This window comes from Zootermopsis nevadensis, unplaced genomic scaffold, assembly GCF_977971745.1.
Source record: "Zootermopsis nevadensis isolate Lab colony 2312 unplaced genomic scaffold, Znev_1.0 Znev_ptg000008l, whole genome shotgun sequence".
NCBI classification, from domain to species: Eukaryota; Metazoa; Arthropoda; class Insecta; order Blattodea; family Termopsidae; genus Zootermopsis; species Zootermopsis nevadensis.
In genome coordinates, this window is record NW_028259140.1 from 7,100,977 (window position 1) to 7,121,155 (window position 20,179).

The 20,179-nt window shown below is 35.8% G+C and overlaps 1 protein-coding gene across 4 annotated transcripts; it reads left to right on the forward strand.

Moving 5' to 3' along the window:
- Nucleotides 1-567: 567 nt before the first annotated feature.
- Nucleotides 568-20,159, forward strand: spd-2 (centrosome assembly protein spindle defective 2). 4 transcript variants are annotated; one of them, XM_022063909.2, is made up of 18 exons: nucleotides 568-1,499; nucleotides 2,269-2,400; nucleotides 3,218-3,477; nucleotides 3,758-5,629; nucleotides 6,107-6,348; nucleotides 7,269-7,394; nucleotides 8,036-8,176; nucleotides 8,887-9,052; nucleotides 9,477-9,837; nucleotides 11,946-12,151; nucleotides 12,433-12,692; nucleotides 14,520-14,669; nucleotides 15,459-15,642; nucleotides 15,981-16,188; nucleotides 16,477-16,627; nucleotides 16,963-17,108; nucleotides 18,487-18,775; nucleotides 19,317-20,159. In XM_022063909.2, exons 1-18 carry the CDS (start codon nucleotides 1,318-1,320, stop codon nucleotides 19,572-19,574), a joined length of 5,334 nt encoding a protein of 1,777 aa, XP_021919601.1. In that variant the 5' UTR covers nucleotides 568-1,317; the 3' UTR covers nucleotides 19,575-20,159. The 4 variants fall into 4 exon arrangements, with proteins under 4 accessions (XP_021919601.1, XP_021919600.1, XP_021919602.1 ...); XM_022063908.2 differs by having other exon boundaries at nucleotides 570-1,499; nucleotides 6,104-6,348; XM_022063910.2 differs by lacking the exon at nucleotides 568-1,499 and adding an exon at nucleotides 1,543-1,705 and having other exon boundaries at nucleotides 6,104-6,348.
- The last annotated feature ends 20 nt before the right edge of the window (nucleotides 20,160-20,179 follow it).

A 20,179-nucleotide genomic window follows, 5' to 3' on the forward strand; every position in this document is an offset into this window, starting at 1 on the left:
ACTTTCATCCTTTTGCCATTCTTTCACTACTCAACTATGACCATAATTGAAAGTGTAGGTTACCAAAGAGTGACAGATATTGAAGCACATACTCGGTCCAGTAGGTGAATATGACAAAAAATACACATTCATAAACAAGTATATACTTTTAAGCCTAAATATTATAAATACAAAGTTAGTCTATAAGTAAACTGGATATATGATTATGTCTAATCTTCAGACCAAGACAAAATATTTGTATACTAAATTATTTGAAAATGTGCTGCAGTAACACATGAGAACTGCATTCATGAGGAAATTAAGATCAAGCTAAATTCATGAAATGATTGCTCCCATGTATCTTAGAATCTTTTGACTTCCTATCTATCTAAAACTGTAAAGATTAAAAGACACAAAACTACATTTTTAATGTTTTATGTGTGCAGGAAACTTGGTCTCTGTATTAAAGTGAAGAACATGGACCGAGATTATTTGAGATCAGAATTTTTAGGAGGGAAGAAGTGACAGGAAGCTAGAGAAAATTGCACAGTGAGAAGTTCCATACTTTGTATAAAATATTGTTTGGATGTTTAAATGGAGGTTGAGGTGGGTGGGGCATGTAACATGCATGGGGAACTGATAAGTGCATACAAAATTTTTGTAGGAAAGCCTAAAGGAAATGGACTATTCTAAAGGTAGGATAATTTCAACAAAATTTCAGGGTGTGAACTGGATTCATATGGCTTGGGATATGTTCTAGTTTCAGGCTGTTCTGAACATGACAATAAACCTCAAAACTTAGTTTATTTTCTGTGCTCAAAGCACACCTATGGTTGAAAGTACAAATTAGAAAAGTCAAAAGAAAAATAGCACCTGGACTGTGTTTCATTCTATTGATGCTCCATGACCAACCATGAGTGATGATCGCAAAATATCAGCTCAAACAGTGTCGATGCATCTGGCAGCACAAATGTAAGAGTGTATGGTTGTATTTGTGTGATGTATGTTTTTGCATGCATGTATATATGTTCATACATACGTTAATATATGTGTGTGTGCTCGCGCGCGTGTGTGAGTGTGTATTTAATAGGGAACGGAAGAACCAAAATATGACATAAAGTGGCGCATTTGGCAGTGCACGGATAACACCTCAAAGTGCTTTCAATACCAAATAATAACTGTCTATGGAATAACGTATGAAGATGCCACACATCGTGATTTGTAAACAGCGGGCTCTATCATCCTTCCCTTCTGTGTATTCCCTGCTAACTACGGTAATAAGCTCCAAGTTGTATTTATAATCCTACGTTGGTACTGCTGTTGTGTAATCTGTGCCGCATGATAACACGCGAACAAAATTACCGGAAGGTTGTGTTTGAAAAAGGCGCTAATAGACTGACTTATTTCAAGGACTTGTATTATTCCAGATATTGGTACAGATCTAATTTTTACATTGTACACACGTTGCAATGTAATGTAAAATATTTGACACTTTTCCGCATTTTAAAATATTCTCGAAGGTAAGGACACGAGAATAGAATAGAATTTATTTACATTCCGTAGGTCCTTCATAGGCCTAAACCAATGATATAGAACATGTCATAGCACAAATACAATGCTTGTTTCTAATACAAATAGAAATTATATAGTTGTGACAGTGGTTTGCAGTCTACTACAGTATCACAGTAACTCTATTGCTTATAAGAGTTAAAAATTTTAGGTCGAGGTAAATTCTTCTGTGGAGTATGAGATAGGAAAGCCACATTGAATTTAAGGCTACCAAGAAATGTTGTGTTTTATTTGCAAGTTGTTATATTTAATTGTTAAATGTTCCTAGATAAATATATTTTCTAGTGCAGTAAGTGGCATTTATTCATGTTAATGACTGTTATACACTTCTCTACAATTACAAAGTTATAGTGATCCAAATTCTAAGGTCAAGTAAGAAATATAGAAATGGCGGTGCAATTAGCCAAATGTTGATAGTTATTTAGGAACTACTATGATATTGTTAAAGTGCATGAGGAAGGAAAGAGGAATGTACAAATTAGATTCATGTAATAAAGCACTTCATACCTTTCAAACCATTTTAATTTTATTTTGGTTAGGATATTATTTTTTGTATTGTTTTCGAAAGATATAACAGGGCCATGGATTTTTAAGACAAGATTAATTTGTTCCCAAACAATGAAATTAATCTGTAAAGACCTTTTAATGTTTGTATCCTTCAATGAGGAAGTTTATTCCTTTGTCATTTTTGTTTTGTGTTTTTGTATTATTCCAATACAGGTATCTGATTATGATGGCAGACTGCACTCCCAAAATCAGTGGTGCAGGATTAGGAATTCTCATTGAAGAAACACCAGCATACACACCAGTCCCACAAGCATCATCTACAGTAGCCCACAGGAATTATGATAGGTATCATATATGTAACATTTGTTCTAGGCCAGGTTTCATAAAAGATTGTAGATTTATGGTTGCCCAAGTCTTTTAAATCTGAGGAAAGAATGTGGATTAGGTGTGCTTGAGAACAAAGTGGTGAAAACACTAGTAGGATTTGAGGTTCTCACAGTGCTGAGTGCACAGATGCCTGTCTTTGGGTTGTAGTGTTATGTAGTCTGGTAGACATTTGTCAACGTTTTCAGAGGTCCTTGCTGCCTCCATCATCAGGACCTCTGAAATGTTGGTCATCTTCTACCAGACAACATGACACCACAACCCAGAAGATAGCCATCTATGGTGAGAAGACTGTTTAGAAACAAGAGAGATTTGCAACTGAAAGTGAGAAAAATACACAAGCAGGAGCTTATGTTTATGTTAATTTTTTCTGCCATATGAAATTGTATGTTTTTAAATGTTGGATCTGTGGTATTGTTATCAGAAATGGTTATTCATGTATTTGTGTTTTATGTGACTTCTAAAATGTACTCATAGAGATATTTGAAAATTAATTTAATACATTTAATCTTAAAATTATTTTATGAATTTCGTATAAGTTTATGTAAAAATAAAGCAGAAAGTTGGGGGTTTCCTGATTTTCCAAAGGAGGAAACTGAGGAAAATATTACATCCAGATGCAAAAGGATTACATTTTTTAAATAATTCTCCAGGTAAATATCCTCATTTTGAATGGGACAGGGGTTTACAGTCACAGATCTAGGAAGTGATTAGTCCTGCATCTACAATAGAAGTAACTTACACTCTGCTTATTTGTTTCATGGCTTTTGTCTCCTAGTGTACCTACAGTCTTACGTGAGGATTTGGAAGCAGTGTATGAAGACAACTGCATGAAAAATGCCATAGATATTTTAGGATTATGTTCAAGCAAGATGAGATATGGAAAGTCTCAGTTTTCTGAGCAGAATGAAAATTATGTTCTGGCCAAGAGCAGTGAATTTGTGTCTGCAATTGGAATATGTACAGGAGTGGGCACAGAAATTAGAGATGGTGATGCTGATTCCTCTCTTGGTATTCTGAAAGAAGATGATATGCCAGGTTAGTAATTTGACTTTTAACCATATTTTATAACTTCACATGATTCAGTATGTGGAATAGGTCGTGGTTGGTCAGAGTTATATGTACTGCTAGTTTATGAGATAAATTTGTTTGGTGGTACCAAGGGTTTTATTTTGGAATGTAAGCTTTGGCATTTGTTATAACTGAAAATTGACAGTTACACCAAAATTGTGTATTATTTCAAAGTGTATTTACCTATGTAAGCATGCCTTGATATGTGGGTGTTAAAGTTATGGATATACAGAAATTATTATTGCAGGTTTATCTGAGGATGAATTGGACAGTGGAGGAAAACTTTTAGCATCTGACAATTGTGTTAGCAAGAAAATTGTTGATGCTGAATTGTCAGACTTGGCTCTAGATATGAGACATCGATTGCAAAAGGAACTATCACAGAGGGCAATTAATAAAATTTCATTTTTATCATGTCAGTCAGAAGCTGGTAATTCGAATGAACGTCATAGTTCAAATATTGGAGACAAGTTATTTCCAAGTTCCAAAAGTTTGGAAGTGACTACAGAGTGCACTAGTTCTTTGGAACCTTCAGACATTCATAATGCACATGGACATTCTGAAGAAATAAATGAACACCAAATATGTGATAAAACAGATAATGTAGGTGATTCTCTTGTTTTTTCTGAAACATGTGGAGAAATGTTTCAGAATCCATTTGATCATTTAAAACTGGACTGTAAATTAGTTGAGAAAATGGCAGCAATGATAGATTTATCTGCTGAAGATTTCATACCTGGTGACAAATGTGAAGAGAAACTTGCAGCTGATGAATGTGCATGGAAAAAGGAAAATATCCCACCAGCTGCTGGTACTGCATCTGCAGCCATTTCAAATTTAGACTTCTCTGGTATTGTGGGGAACGCTGAAATATCGCTTCGTTCAGTGGATATTTCTCACTGTGGTCTTCAGAAGAAAAGGGTCTCTGTTGGTGAATTTTTTCGTCTTAAATCAGAACTGCTTGGTGAACTGGGAAAAAAGTCTAATACTTATTTTGGAATGCAAACTAAGAGTCCAGAGAAAGGTCATGAACTTTCACCATTGGTAGAGGTTGAATTGGATGAAGATGCTGCTCAGGAACAATCTATCAGTGATCAAGACTGTACAAAACAGATAGCGAGAACATGCAAAACACCTTCCTTTTCTGAAGGAAGAATTTCTTCATCATATTTATCGGAATATAGTATTGGCCCACGAGAGTCTCTAAGTCTCTCTTGCATTGCTGATATTCTGGCAAAGGTTGATACATGCGCATCACCACGTACAGTTGTTTCAAATATTCTGAAGCAAAGTGGTCTGTGCAATCCAAAAGGAACCTGTCCAGTAGATAAGCCAATTACTTCATACAATAGCAGCTCTGTTACTGATCCTCTCTGTGCTAAAGATGGATTATTGAAGGACACTTCTGAATTTTTTGATGCTAACATTGATTCCCAGAAGGAAGATATGTCTAGTTTGTCTCATTCCAAAAATGGTACAGCAGCTGGTATGATCAAAGAATTTGACTTTGGTAGAAAAGATATTCTTAATGAACAGAAAGCATTGTCAGATACTGTGATACACCTCTTGGACTATAGTGACAGGCAGGGGAGGTTATCTGGCCCAAATCTGATGAGTTCATCTTGTGATGAAGATGACTCAACACTAAATGAAACAGGTAGTGATGGTTGGGTATTTTCAGTGCCAAATACCAGTGTAGGGGTAGACTTTAAAACATGTCGGAAGAGTGATGTTGCTCAAATTTTGAATGAGGAAGATAAAAATAATGATAAGACTATCACACTTGAGGATAGTGTTTCCATTGGAGATGTTCTTAAACTTACAACTTTGTTGGAAAATTCGCTCTTGGATGAATCTGTCATGTGTGTAACTCAGGAACTTGCCAGTATGCCAAGAGAGTCTGTTGACTGTTCTGCTTTGGTGCCAGCATTGAAAAATAAATACCCTGAACTTTTGCCACAACTGTCTGAGCTCGACATGAAAAACAGTGAAAGTGTTGATAAACGTGAGTGGTATTTAGCAGTTCATTCTGTTGAATCTGACCTCAGTACATCCAACACCCTTACTGAAAGCAAGACACTTGTACAGTCCATGATGTCATCTCAAATGGCCATTTCAGGTAAAAGTATATTTAGTTGAACCAAAATATCTCAACTATCTATTAAATTTGCCCTGTATTGTTAATGATTTTTATGTATTGCATAATTATCAAAATCAGACATTTATACAGTAACCCTTTTACAAATTGAACAGTTCCACTGCACAGAATGACAAGCTGTGTATTGTGGACACAAAATAAAGATTCATGACTGCATTACTTGTTGCTTCATTACAAAGGAAGTGACTAAAGGTGTTTACTTTGGGGAAGTTGTTGAACTGCTTCTGAATAATCATGTTTGTTCCTGATAATTGTATTCTTGTTACTTTTTAAGCAAATCGAACATAACAGGGAAGTGCTGGTATGTTAAAGTATTACAGTGGCTAAAAACTGTGACAGTTCACATAGATTGTTATAAAAGAAGTATATTGCAGCTTGGATTGAGTTTCTCGTGTAATTTATTCAGTAATTATTCTAATGTTTATTTGCTTTCAGAAGTGTTTGAAAACAAGTGGGTTACCTTAAGAACACACAGCCCAACTCCTGTTGTGTGCGTTGGGGTTCCATATGACATGTTCTTATCAGTACACAATGTGACAGATCATTGGATACTATGTGGCTTAGAGTTAGATGGCATAAAACTAATAGGACAGGAACATGGCAAAAATGTTCAATTTGCTCTTGTCCACCTTCCATCTAAGAAAGTTCTTATGGATCCCAATAACTGTAAAGAAGCCAAGGTAAAAGAAAGATATTTATATACAAAATTCTGCGTGTTGATTTGAGATGCTACAAATTTTGATTTAATAAGCCTTATGCATGTATTAAGCAGGTTGTTGTAATTGTAATGTCTGACTCTGGCTTTGGTAAGTACTCAGATTCTAGTTGGTAACAGACTGCCGTGATGTTTTTGTACTTTTCTTGGTCCCCCTGAGAAATGTCAGAATGGTACAAAAAAGTAGGACAATGAATCATTTACAGCCCATCCTGTTTATCTTGTGCGTACAGCATATCATTTCATTTGATGCTATATATTCTTAGTAGTTGGTACAGCTTCACAAAATGACCAGCCTATCTGTTTTTTGCAGGCAATACAACTTGTAAGGATCTGTTCTTAAATATTACATATCTGTACCGCATTTTACACATAATCAATATGTTTCTAACCGTTTAACAACATTAATTATTTTAATGTACTGGTTGCATTTTAAAACTTGGGATTGGGATGATTAATGTATAACATAAGTTAGTTTCAGCACTTCCAGTTGGGTCCAGGTTACCTGAAGATGGTTGATATATGCTGTAAACTTTGTTAATGCTTGTGTTATTAGCATTAATAAATAATCAGTTGTAAGAAGATTAGGAAGTGTGTTATTGTTTGTGTGTTTACAGATCACAATTAGAGTTTATGCATGCATTGATGAATTTAAGTATAAATTGGAAGAACTGTGGCTTATTACCCTTCCAGAAAGATTATTGAAAATTGTGAGAAACCCAGAATAGATAGTTGAGTGTTCACAGTGTTGCTATGCACTGCAGATCTGAGTTGGTGTGCTAGTTAGGTCTTAACAAGTGATAGAGCAATATACAAGCTTAATGAACATACTATGCTATATCCAATTAACAATGGTATTTGCATTAATTTCTCTTTCTTTAACAGATAAAAGTGGTGCCTCTATGTGAAGGGAAATTAAAAATTTCACTTAAAGTTCACTTGAATGATGTGGTGACGAAGGCAAGCCAGTCAATTACCTGTGATGTCGTTATAATAGGAGAAGAGCCACAGGTAATGTGCTTATTTGTTATATGTCTAAAGAAGACAGTGAAATATTTTTTACACAATTTTAGAATATATAGAATGTTGTTGCCATGTCTGTGTAATAGGAAAAGAGCCCCATGAAATATGTTATTTTTTAATTTGAAAGAAATAATTTATTGTTGGGGATACTCATGAAGACGTACATGTAACTTGTTGGAGTTAACATAGAATATGAACCAACATATTATCCTTTGGCAGGTTTTTTGTAAATTTAAATTTGGCCTTTTTCTGACATGGAAAAGTAAGTTTCTTGTAAATATACTGTGTCAAATTTTATGACTTAAATTGCCTTGGCTTTTATGGGACAGTTCCTTTCTCTCAGGGTCATAATTTGGTTGCCTGTATCAAATAGTAAATGGTTTATTTTCTTTAAATTGTGCTGGTAAAACAATAATTTTGCTCTTTTACTCTCCAACATATTGTTTGAAAGGGAAGTGTAAAACAGAACCCCAGAATTCAAATTCATGGCACTTTTCTAGAATTTTCAGTTTTTCTGGGAGTGGACTAGACGTCTAACTCACTTAATATATTTGCATGCTTTTATTACATAGACTGGTTGTTTGTGCTGGCAGACTAATGTATTACATGTTTTTTTACAAACATTTCAGATTATAATAACAAAGAATGATAGTTCTGACATGATTCTGGACTTTGGTGTACTTCCAGAAGAATGTGCAAAAAAGATGAGTTTGAAATTCTGCAACTCTGGTTCTGCCACCATTCCACTTAAACTCATTATTTTTCACAAGGTAATTTTTGTCTTTCTTTATTAAAATATTGGATATAACATCTTTTCCATAGAAGCCTAGTTGTTTCAATTTTTTTTTATTTCAGTAGCCCTTGAATCTAGATATGAATAATGTTGTACATAGCTAGTCATGTCAGTTGTAATAATGCATATTTCATAGAATCAAAGTAAGGACTGTTCACTAAGTATTTAGTGAAGTGCTAGCCAAAGTTAGAAAAATGGATTGAAATACCTTAAAAGTTGTGTTCTCTGTGATAACTTTTAATCTATAAGCATATGAAAGTTTATTCAATGTGAATATTTAATTCATGTTAAGCTTTTGGGGATAGAATAAACTTTTAATGGTGGACTGTAAATTAAAATTCTTTTACCAAATGAAAGCCTTGACTTTCATCTTGAAGACTATGCAAGTTTGTAAGTTTAATTCATGTGATGTATATCACTCTGCCTTGTTGGCTATAATTCATTGGTATTCTGACATATTACAGATTTATTAGTGCATGTTTATTGCAAATTAACTTAGATTCTGTTGGTTCTGTAAAAATGTTTATAATTGAATTTTGTAATGATAAAATTAGCTGCCCTTACTGTGTATTTCAGAGTTATAAATATTTAATAAAACTAAAAATGTTATTTCTGACCATTTTCCTGTTTTAATTTTACTATAATTATTGCAGCTTTGTCAGTAAATTATACTATGAAACTTTGTAGGTCCAAGACTCGCTTTCCACTTTTGTTCTCTTGGACCCCAAGAAACAGAAGAATAAGAATATGGCTGAAAATGAAGTTTCAAGGGAACTGTCATTCACTTTGAAGACTGGAGAAGATATGAATGTGACAGTCATGTTTGCAGCTCCACCAATGCAGTTTCTAACTAGTGAGTTCCATCTCTGAAATTCAGTGTGATGATAAATATGTTTCTGCAACCAAGACAGTCATAAGAAATCTTGAAATGGCAAACCTCCCCCACACAAAATCTGAAAAAAAAAGATGCAAGCCATTGGTTTTAAATAAAATGTTTTCAAATAAGCTTAAGATGTTTGGCCACTCTAGGTTGTGTACCAGATATATTTCTGAGCATCCATGTCTTAAAATGTATTTTTAATTTTAATTTTTACCCTCTTCTCTTCAAGTATTACTGCTCTGGTTTGACAGCCTGTTGTTGTTTTTATTTAAATGCTTCAGTTTTTATTGAAGTAAATTGTCTACACACCAAATTTTATTTTATATTTGTATTCTAAATGACAAACAGCCATAAGGTATCTGTATTAATGATGACTGTGTAATTCCTGTGTGAACAGAACAGAGAGGATTTGTGAAACTGTCTGGAGTACTGTCCCTAAACCTGACTGGTATCATACCAGTTGAATTGGAGAGTCTCAACTTAATTGGTGCTGTTGGTACAACGAAGTTGGGAATGTTCCGTCCAGCCATGCCAATGAAGCTGGTGATCAAAGGGCCTGGGAAGACTGACATTTGTGGCTTACCATTGAGGAATCATGGTCTTGTTCCTTTAACACTTGCCCTGCAGATATTACCATCAGACACTGATTCCATATCAATGAGTGTTGTTCCTGATATGGTTCAGTTACAGCCTGGAGAACAGGTGGAACCCATCGTCAGGTTTAGCTCATCCAGATCTATGAAAGAGCCTGTGCACAGGTAATACCTATAATTAAGAATGAAATGACACAAAGCTTATTTTAGTTAGCAATCCATACCTTCTGGAAATTCTTATTTTCAACATTTTATTCCATATAAATTTCCAAAATTCTTGGTCTGAGTTGTCATGAAATGTGTTTTATTTTCTTTGGCCATAAATAGTAAAGTTTTAAATAATATTGTACAGTGAAACCTCGATGCATCGTTTTCGGCGGGGGTGGGAAATAAAAACGATGAATGCGGGAAAACGATAGATGCGGGAAAGCATTAAAAATTTTAAAAAAAACAATGTTTCTCTTTCAAAGTTACTTCTTTTTACCAAAAAAGTCTTTAATGGACAACTGGTTTGTTGAAACTTTACGTTTTAGACCAAACAGAGCACTTTCCACGTTCAAAATGTTTTCTTTGTCACGTTCACTAATATTAAGCGCATAAAAGAACGACTTCACTTTCGCCAATGCAGCGTGTGCTTCGGCAAAACTCGGCAAAGCTTCGGGCTCGCATTCGTCGTCTTCCTCTTCCTCACCGCTCCAACCCCCTTTGCGGACAATAACAGGAAGAATGGAAATACTATTACTGCCGAACTCAACGAAACGTAACTGTAGAAGACCCTGAACCGCTGGAAACGAGATAAACCAGAAGAATGAAAAGTGCCGCCAGCCTTTCCTTTGTACTTATAATAAAAGCATTTGTGAAGAAATTCACACTGCACATGCCATTTGGCATCGCTGGAACGAAATATGAGTGCACCCTAATTAAAATCGTAAAATTTCTGACAATGAGCACCGCCATTCACTCCAACTATCACCCCTGCACCGCTGACCCTCATTCCAAAAGAATGTGCTGGTTGGGCGACATAACAGGTTACCGCTACTGTGTATTCCAAAAACATTATGCGTCTTTCGGTATTAATTTATCTCTAAACCCAGCATTTTGAATTCTCAGAAACGATCATTGCGGGAAAATTGTGGGCCGGGACTAAGATTTTTGAACGATCGATGCGATAAAACGATAGTTCGAGGAACGATAGAAGGGGGAAAATGTAACATTATTTTATATGGGATGTATTCGGGACCGAACAAAACGGACGATGCATCCAGGAAAACGATAGTTCCGGGAACGATGGATAGAGGTTTCACTGTATTCACTGTAATTAGTGTAATACTTTTATAATAAATTTTAATGAATTTGTTTCATCATAAACTTGCAGTGAATAGATTGTAAATTTAAACAGCATTTCAGTGTCAGAGTAGAGTGCAGTAAATTAGGATGTGTAACATATTCTTTGGTTGCTTTATGAAAAATTACACTAAAAGTTTTTTTCCTTGATGTTGCTAGGCTTCTGTTGTAAAATTCTTTAACTGTATGCAGTTTAGTATACACAAAGAATTTGTTTTATGATCTGATAAAGATTGTCTACATACAAAATGTTGCCTTTCAGATAAATTGGACCGAAAGGAATAAATTTGATATATCTATAATTTATATTAGAAATATCAGGCAATTCCACTAATATCAACTTAATACTAATTGATGGTAGAGGTGAAGTGTCTTTCTGTGCCTAAACACAGTGCTATTAAAATATGTAAGGGATGTGAAGATACAGCTCCATACATTCTGTATGAGTGACTTTCAAACTTTTATTGCTCATGGCATATGCTGCTTTGATACAAAATGTCTGGGTACAGTAAGTAATACTGACCTGCTCTAAACATTTATTATTATAAATATGAGCATAGAAGGAACATAAATGGAAATATTTACCTTCCCTCCCAAAATTTAATCCATTTTTTAAGTTGTATAAAACTCATTTTAAAAATCTTTTGAATATAATAAATTTAGTTTTAAAAATAATAGAAAAACAAAACAATAATCTTTAAAATATTTGTTTATATATACAAATTACTGTAAAATATACTATGTAAGCTGTGATAAGTAAACAGTTCAGTTGTCATGTTTTCAATCTCTACTGAAAATACAGTTTTTGTATCTTTATTTATCTGAAAAAATTGCCATACAGTTCAGTGAGTGGTTTAGTATTTGTATAATATTCTGTAAAGGTAATTTGCAATTGGCTGTATTAAAACTGTAAGTTTTGATGTTACTAGGATGCTTCAGGTTTCAATGCAACCACATGGACCTGTGTATTTCGTAGAAGTGACTGGAATAATGACCACATCTAGCAGTGAAGTAAATGAAAAGCCTTCTAAGTCTCAGTCTGAGGAACTCCTAACTACAGTTAAAGACTCAAGAGTGTGTAAAAGTAAACACATTGAACATCTTGAGAAGGCACCTTCGTTTGGGTCATCCAAGGGTAAAGTATAGTATTTAGGTGGTTAAAGTTGTTTACCATCATATTTATAGACACACAACATAAACTACACATAGACTGCTGTACATAGTTGGTGGAATTATTGGTATATTGAAGATAGCTGTCTTCTGGGTTGTTGCACTGTGATGATGAAGACAGCAAGCACCTCTGAAACGTCTGTAAACTTCTACTTGACTACATGGTGCAACTACCCTGATGACAGCCATCTTCATACTTGCTGCCACAAAAACTTGAAATCTCACAATGATATGTTGTAATTGCAGGCAGTTCAAGTGTGAAGTCTGTGAACAGTAATGGCCAGTCTACATGCAGCAGTAAATGGCATTCTATAAAATCACAGAGCAGCAACAAGAAAGGTTTCACATCTGAAGAAAAACTGAATGTTAAAACAACCCATCGTCAGTTAGTATGGGGCAGTGTAGCAATTGGAAAATGTGTCACCAAATCATTCACCATCCGCAGTGAAGACAGTTGCAAATTATCTGTCTATGTTTATGTTGATGACAAACTCCATTCTTATGAGGTATTGATTAATTAGAGAGATAATCTGATTATGTAATTCATACTTAAATAGTATTTAACTTTTATTAAGTGTCTTGATATTTTCAGATGCTGTAATTAAACACAGAGTTTCCCCACTATCTTTCCAAGTTTCAAAAGCATGCACATTTCTTGTCATGGTATGGTATTTGTTTCTTTATAGTCTGTTTTATGAGTCTTTTTCAGTATCTAGTACGAGGGTGAGTCAAATGAAAACCATAAAACTGAGATAAAAATTTGAAATATCGCGCAATTGTCCTATAAGTTGGCAGACATGTTACCAATGCTATAAAGAGTATCCTATAGGTGGCAGTATAATGCAGACAAACAGAACGCCATCACAGTGCCAGTTTGAAGATGGCTGCCTCATTAGTTACATGCACGAAAGAAGAACAACGTTCTGTAATTCGTTTTTTGATCAGTGAACGTGTGAAACCGATTGAAGTTCATCGACAGATGAAGGTTCAGTATGGTAATGCATGCTTGTCACAGCAGCAAGTGTACGAGTGGAGTAGGAAATTCAGAAATGGTGTGACGTCTGTGGCAGATGCTCCTTGCCCGGGTCAGGCGCACAGAGTTATGACCCCTGAGTCTATTGCAGCAGTTGAAGCGCTAGTGATGGAGAATCGCCGAGTGTCGGTGGATGAAATAGCCGAAATTCTTAACATGAGTCACGGATCAGCACACCATGTCATTCATGATGTGCTCAGTTTCACAAAGTGTCTGCAAGGTGGGTGCCGCGGCAGCTGACTCCAGAATTGAACCAACGACTTGTTGACGCCTGTGAAGAACTGCGGCGCCTTGAAGCAGAAGGTGATGGCTTCCTTTCGAGAATCGTTACTGGTGATGAAACTTGGGTGCACTACCACCAACTGGAAACAAAGAGAATGAGCAAGGAATGGCTTCATTCCTCATCACCAAAACCCAAGAAGTTCCGGACGCAGCCATCTGCAGGGAAGATTATGCTGACTCTCTTTTGGGACAAACGAGGCGTACTCTTGGAGCACTACACGCCTCGGGGGAACACTATCACCAGTGCCTCATATTCAGATCTCTTGAAGAATCATCTTCGACCTGCAGTCAGATCAAAGCAACGTGGACTTTTGACTTTTGCAACATGACAATGCTCGGCCCCATACTGCCCATGCAACAGTTGCAACAATCCAAGACTTACACTTTGAGTGTCTTCCACATCCGCCATACTAACCAGACCTAGCTCCAAGTTATTACCACATGTTTGGGCCGCTCAAAGAGGCGATGGGAGGAAAGAAGTTCCGTTCTGATGAAGAGGTACAGCAGGCGGTGCATGAGTGGTTGCGCAGACAACCACAAGAATTTTTTTCTAGAGGAATCCATACACTTCGTAAACGCTGGAGGGCCTGTATTGAACGAAATGGAGACTATGTAGAAAAATGATATAGTTGTGTACCGCTTTCATTCAATAAATTAAATTTAAATTTTTTTTTACGGTTTTCATTTGACTCACCCTCGTATTATAAACAGAACACAACATTTTGGAAACTGCATTTGTTTCTGTCAAGTGGGGCAGCACCTACTCTGTTGTATCCATTAGAAAGATCTAATTTCAGTCACTAGACCTTGGACCAAATTAAGTAAGTGCTTCACCAACTTTTCACATGAGGACAGAAAGAGATTCAGTTTCCAATATGTTTTGTTCTATTTGTAATAGCTGAACACAGTCCAGAGACATGCAAACATTGAAAGCTGTCTGGCTGTACAATTTCCAGATGTCTTCAGTATTGTCATGTTTCTTCCTTAAATTATTAATTGATCCATTTTTCTATTACAGTTAATTGACAGTGATGGGCTTGTGATGGGAGAGAAATGTATTACCCTCCATCCGAGGAAAAGCCATTCTTTTCATGTTAACTTCAAGCCTCTAGTAATAGGAGCAGCGTATGGAAAACTGGTTTTCATCATACAAGGCATACATCTAATAGTAAGTGACTTATGATTACATGTGTTTTTACATCTGATTGTAAGGACAGTGATAGAAAATGTAGAAGATGCTGCACATAATTTAAACCTTCAGTCTTTAGCTGTTGGTTCTGGCAAATATGTCATTTGGCTGTATTCATCCATTTGTTAGAATTTGGACTTCCCTATAAACATATTGCAATTGTCCTATAGCATTGTCTGTTTTGTGTGTTTTTAATTACTTTATTAAAAAATCTTTTCGGTTTCTTGCCAGTTTTCTACATTCTAACATACTGAACCATCATATTAACATATTTTTCCAAATATCATATTAACCCCATGTAAGACCTGCACCCAAATTTTAAATTATTCTTTAGAGAAAAATATTGTTTAAATGTGGCTAATACTGCAGACAGTAACACTGGAAAGGTGTACTCTTTAGTGTTCTTTATGTGACACACTTTAATCATTTAATAACTTCTGCAGCCAGTCACAGCTTGTATTGAAGGCCTGGAATAGAATTTGTTTCATGATTTCAAGTGCTTTCAACTAGTACTTTGCTTGACTAACTTTCTCTTGACATCAAATTCTCTGGCTGCAGTGCAATTTCCTATTTATTTTGCCTTCCTTAAAGTTTGCTTTGTTTCATTCATTTTCCAACATATCTGTAATTAATATCATGTACATTTTCTGAGATCTATTTCTTGGATTTTATTCTATTAAGCCCTGAATCTACTTTGGAAAATTCTTTATGAGAGAGTCTTGGAATTTTATTTTATTTTTATTATTATTATTTTATTTATTTTTTCAGATTCCCATGTATGGCTTTGGAGGTCATGCACGACTTATAGCCAAGGGTGTACCCAGGGATGGTGCAGGTCGTATGTGGCTAATGTTAACCCAAGTTTCCCATAAGATGGAATGGGAAACTAGCTTCTCTCTACAGAATTTTGGTGACTTGAAGGCTTTTATAAAAATTAAACCTATTACAAAAGGTGATATTTGAATATTTATGTTTATTATGATTCCTCTTCCATTTCCAAAAGACCTTAACTTAGTATGAGATGAAATCCATCTAAATTTACATTTTATGGTGACAATACAGTTTTCTTATTTTAAACTTCTAAAAAACGTTACAGGACAAAAGTGGTTGCTGTGGCTGTGCCAGGCAGATAGTCTCCAGCTTCTCACTGTGGAGGCCAGGGTTTGCTCCCAGGACTGTCCACATGAGATTTGTGGTTGACACTAAAGATTAATACCAATAATTTTCTCCCTAGCAATAGTTGATATAATAATGAGTACACTGTAGTTTATTAATGAGGTCACTCTGCAGGGTTTCAGAATGTGAACAAAACAAGACTTGTTGTGGAGCCGTCAGAGCTGGTGATATCTGAAGGAACATCTACTAAGATTCGAGTGACATACAGACCACAGCAACAGGATATAAAGTTGTTAATGAGCAGCAGTATGAAGGATGTTTTAGAAGTTGCAGCTTTGAGTCTCGTGTCCGGAGATGAAGCTACCCGTCTCAGGCTGAGGAGGTAAGCATTTATGATATGATTTCTAAGCTTGCTTTCAAGAGTAAATAATATTTATAAGTGACTTTTTAGGGCGAAGAGAATCTGTCTGTTATATTCACAGGCAGGAAATGAAGAAATTTTCATGAACTTCACTTCATCAGTTTTCTGAATCTGGGCATTATCCTCTGTCATTTACTTTTCACTCGCTCTTGTCAGCGATTGTCACATTCTTACATATCAAAATTCATTTATTTATCAGGATTTTGCATTGAACAGTATTGTAATAATCTTTTGTGTTTCCATATTTAGAATTCATGAGAAAAATCTGAACATGGCTAAGAGAAGGGGAAGTGATAATCCAGCACAGAACAGTCAACTTGACCTTCAACCTCTCTGTGCCCTGTTTCCAGGAGAAGAGGCTCAGAGGACTTCTGATGTAATGTTGCTAAAGGACCCACAGGTGAGTGTCTGAATATGTTTCTTCCTTTAATAAGATCTTAAAACTGTGTGTGTATCTTTTGGTACTACTAAAATAACTAAGAACAGAGTAGTTGGCATTGTGCCTGGCAAACTTGTAAGTGTAGTTTAGTACTGTTTTGAGGCCAGGATACCCAGTCTCCAAACTGAGATTTTAACCAGGGACACCCTGAATATGAAGAAAGGGTGTTTACCACTCAGCCTTGATATTCAGTTTGAAATTTATTTGCTGTTGAATTAACACCAATGTATCTGATATGACTTATAGTTGCAAATTCTTTACTTGTTATTCCAATGTTTCTGTGTGGATTATTTCAGGATAGTGCACTGGATCTGTACAGTTGTGGCATTAAGCACCAGGAAATTATACTGCTTCTAGAGAATTGTACTGATGGCCGAAGTGTTGATGCTACTCAGGCATTCCAGTCCATGTATCAATATGTTGTAGATCTTTCTACAACAAGGTATGTTAATGTTACAATTCTTTATTGAAATAGTGGAGTCATTAGAAGGCAAACTGGTGAATGAATGGTCATTAAGTAGCATCCAGAAGTGATTATATAGGAAGTCCCAAAAAGATTTATACAGTGAAACCTCGATGCATCGTTTTCGAAGGGGGTGGGAAATAAAAACGATGAATGCGGGAAAACGATAGATGCGGGAAAGCATTAAAAATTTAAAAAAAAACGATGTTTCTCTTTCAAAGTTACTTCTTTTTACCAAAAAAGTCTTTAATGGTCAACTGGTTTGTCGAAACTTTACGTTTTAGACCAAACAGAGCACTTTCCACGTTCAAAATGTTTTCTTCGTCACGTTCACTATATTAAGCGCATAAAAGAACGACTTCACTTTCGCCAATGCAGCGAGTGCTTCGGCAAAACTCGGCAAAGCTTCAGGCTCGCATTCGTCGTCTTCCTCTTCCTCACCGCTCCAACCCCCTTTGCGGACAATAACAGGAAGAATGGAAATACTATTACTGCCGAACTCAACGAAACGTAGCTGTAGAAGACCCTGAACCGCTGGAAACGAGATGAACCAGAAGAATGAAAAGTGCCGCCAGCCTTTCCTTTGTACTTGTAATAAAAGCATTTGTGAAGAAATTCACACTGCACATGCCATCTGGCATCGCTGGAACGAAATATGAGTGCACCCTAATTAAAATCGTAAAATTTCTGACAATGAGCACCGCCATTCACTCCAACTATCACCCCTGCACCGCTGACCCTCATTCCAAAAGAATGTGCTGGTTGGGCGACATAACAGGTTACCGCTACTGTGTATTCCAAAAACATTATGCGTCTTTCGGTATTAATTTATCTCTAAACCCAGCATTTTAAATTCTCAGAAACGATCATTGCGGGAAAATTGTGGGCCGGGACTAAGATTTTTGAACGATCGATGCGATAAAACGATAGTTCGAGGAACGATAGAAGCGGGAAAATGTAACATTATTTTATATGGGATGTATTCGGGACCGAACAAAACGGACGATGCATCCGGGAAAACGATAGTTCCGGGAACGATGGATAGAGGTTTCACTGTATACATAAAATGAAATAAAGACATTTTAATAAATTAAACCATTACATATGTCAATGTTGGCACTTAGTGAATTAGAAAATCTGGTGTAGGTGTTCAGAATGACTACCATTAGCTTCATTTCACGGTTGACAGCAGTGAGCAACTGACTGACAAGCAGCCATCAAAGTTGCTGTTGTGTATACATCTGTTTGGGACACCTGTGTTAATTTGTTCCAGAATTAGAATATAGTAGAATACTCTTCTATTAGGAGATGAAGATATGCATATTTTCTAACATGTATGTAATTATTTGTCTAAAAGGCAAGAGGACTTTAATGAGTCTGGAATGGATGAATGGAATATTTACCCATCTACTGTAACATTACAACCACCACATTTATCAAGTGTGGCTGTACTCTTGCGGACTAGTGGTGTACACAAACATCCATTTGAAGCAGTTGTTTTGGAGCATCCTCCAGGTTTTACTCTGAGTGTCAACCCAAGTGCTGGATTCATTCCTACATCTGATGGTGTAGAGCTTACTGTAATGTGCACCTGTATTGACACATTACGAACTAGTTACCCTAATTTCTGGAAGGGAGCTGTAAAGGTACAGTATGCAGAGCTTTATCATTTTAGATACAGTGAATCATTTGTCATCTTGAGCAAACTTGAGGTTCTCATGGCAGTGAAGATGTTAACTTTGGTCTGGGTTGTGATGTCCTGTAGTCTTGTAAGTGGTTACCACCATTCCTCTTAAACACTGGTAAGCACCTACAAGATTGTGTGGTGTTGCAACCAAAAATACCCTGTTCACAACATATTAACTTTGTAGAATAAGAAATTAATAGTTATTTTATTTTTCAACTTTGATATGTATCACCATAAGGGAATGTTTTGATACAGCATACTAACTTTGGCCACCCCAGTCAGTATACATAGTTAAATTCAAAGGTTCATTCATGACTGTTGCTACTAATATTTGTAATTAAAATATATGTCAATATAATGACAAATTGCCCAAATATGGTAGTAAAGCTGATTACCAATATTTATATTGAATATACTGTGAACAATCAACACTACAACATAATTGTGTAATTAAATGTGTGACTACTTCAGTTCAATTTATATTCAGTTTGTGTGTTCAGGTGTACATTGAGAATGACTTCATGGAATTGAATGTCTGCATTCAATATCCTCCAACCCACAAGAATGGAGTACCAGTCAAGAAGTTGGCATCTAGAGATGGTTATATGTGTAGTGAACCCCCAATAAGTGTTGGACAACATTGTGCTTATGGTTCATTTCATGCATCTTCACCAACTATAATGTCTACTTTAAGTAAACCCATTACAAAAGAAAATGTCAACCAAAGGTGTGACTGGCAGGAAGAATCTAACTTCTAAAAGTAGTAAGAAATTGTTTGGTGCAAGTTAGCTCATTCACCCTACCCTCAGTTGGGGAAAATGTGGAAGGTACAGAAGTCTTGCATGAGTTGCATATCAGTGTCTGCAGGTAATGAAGAGATAAATGGTCTAGAAACACAAGTACTTGATAACTTTGACACTGTTACCATGTAAACACCTTATGCCAGAAGTAACAGAAGCCCCACTCAGGTTGGTGTGTCATTCTCGTAGTTCTCATTTTGTGCATAGAGAGAACTTTTAATGAATGGAGATTCTGTTTATTCAGAAAATCTGAAACCTGCTGTAGTTGCATTTTTTTTAAAGTTTTAGGCTTTGGGTAATATCTGTATTTATATTGCTGTTAAGGACATTGAAAATAGGGTGGTATGTGAATTTTGTAAATAATTTCTTGCCAACTTTTAAATTATAAATAAATAGAATGTAGTGTTTTATTATAATTGCAATTTGTGGTTAAATATTTATATATTTGATGTATCTAGGCTCTTTGACATACTGTATCAAGTGTCTGAGGGTGCATGTCTTATGCTGTATAAATTACAAAGTAAATATAATTGATAACACATATTTTGACAGCAATTACTAAC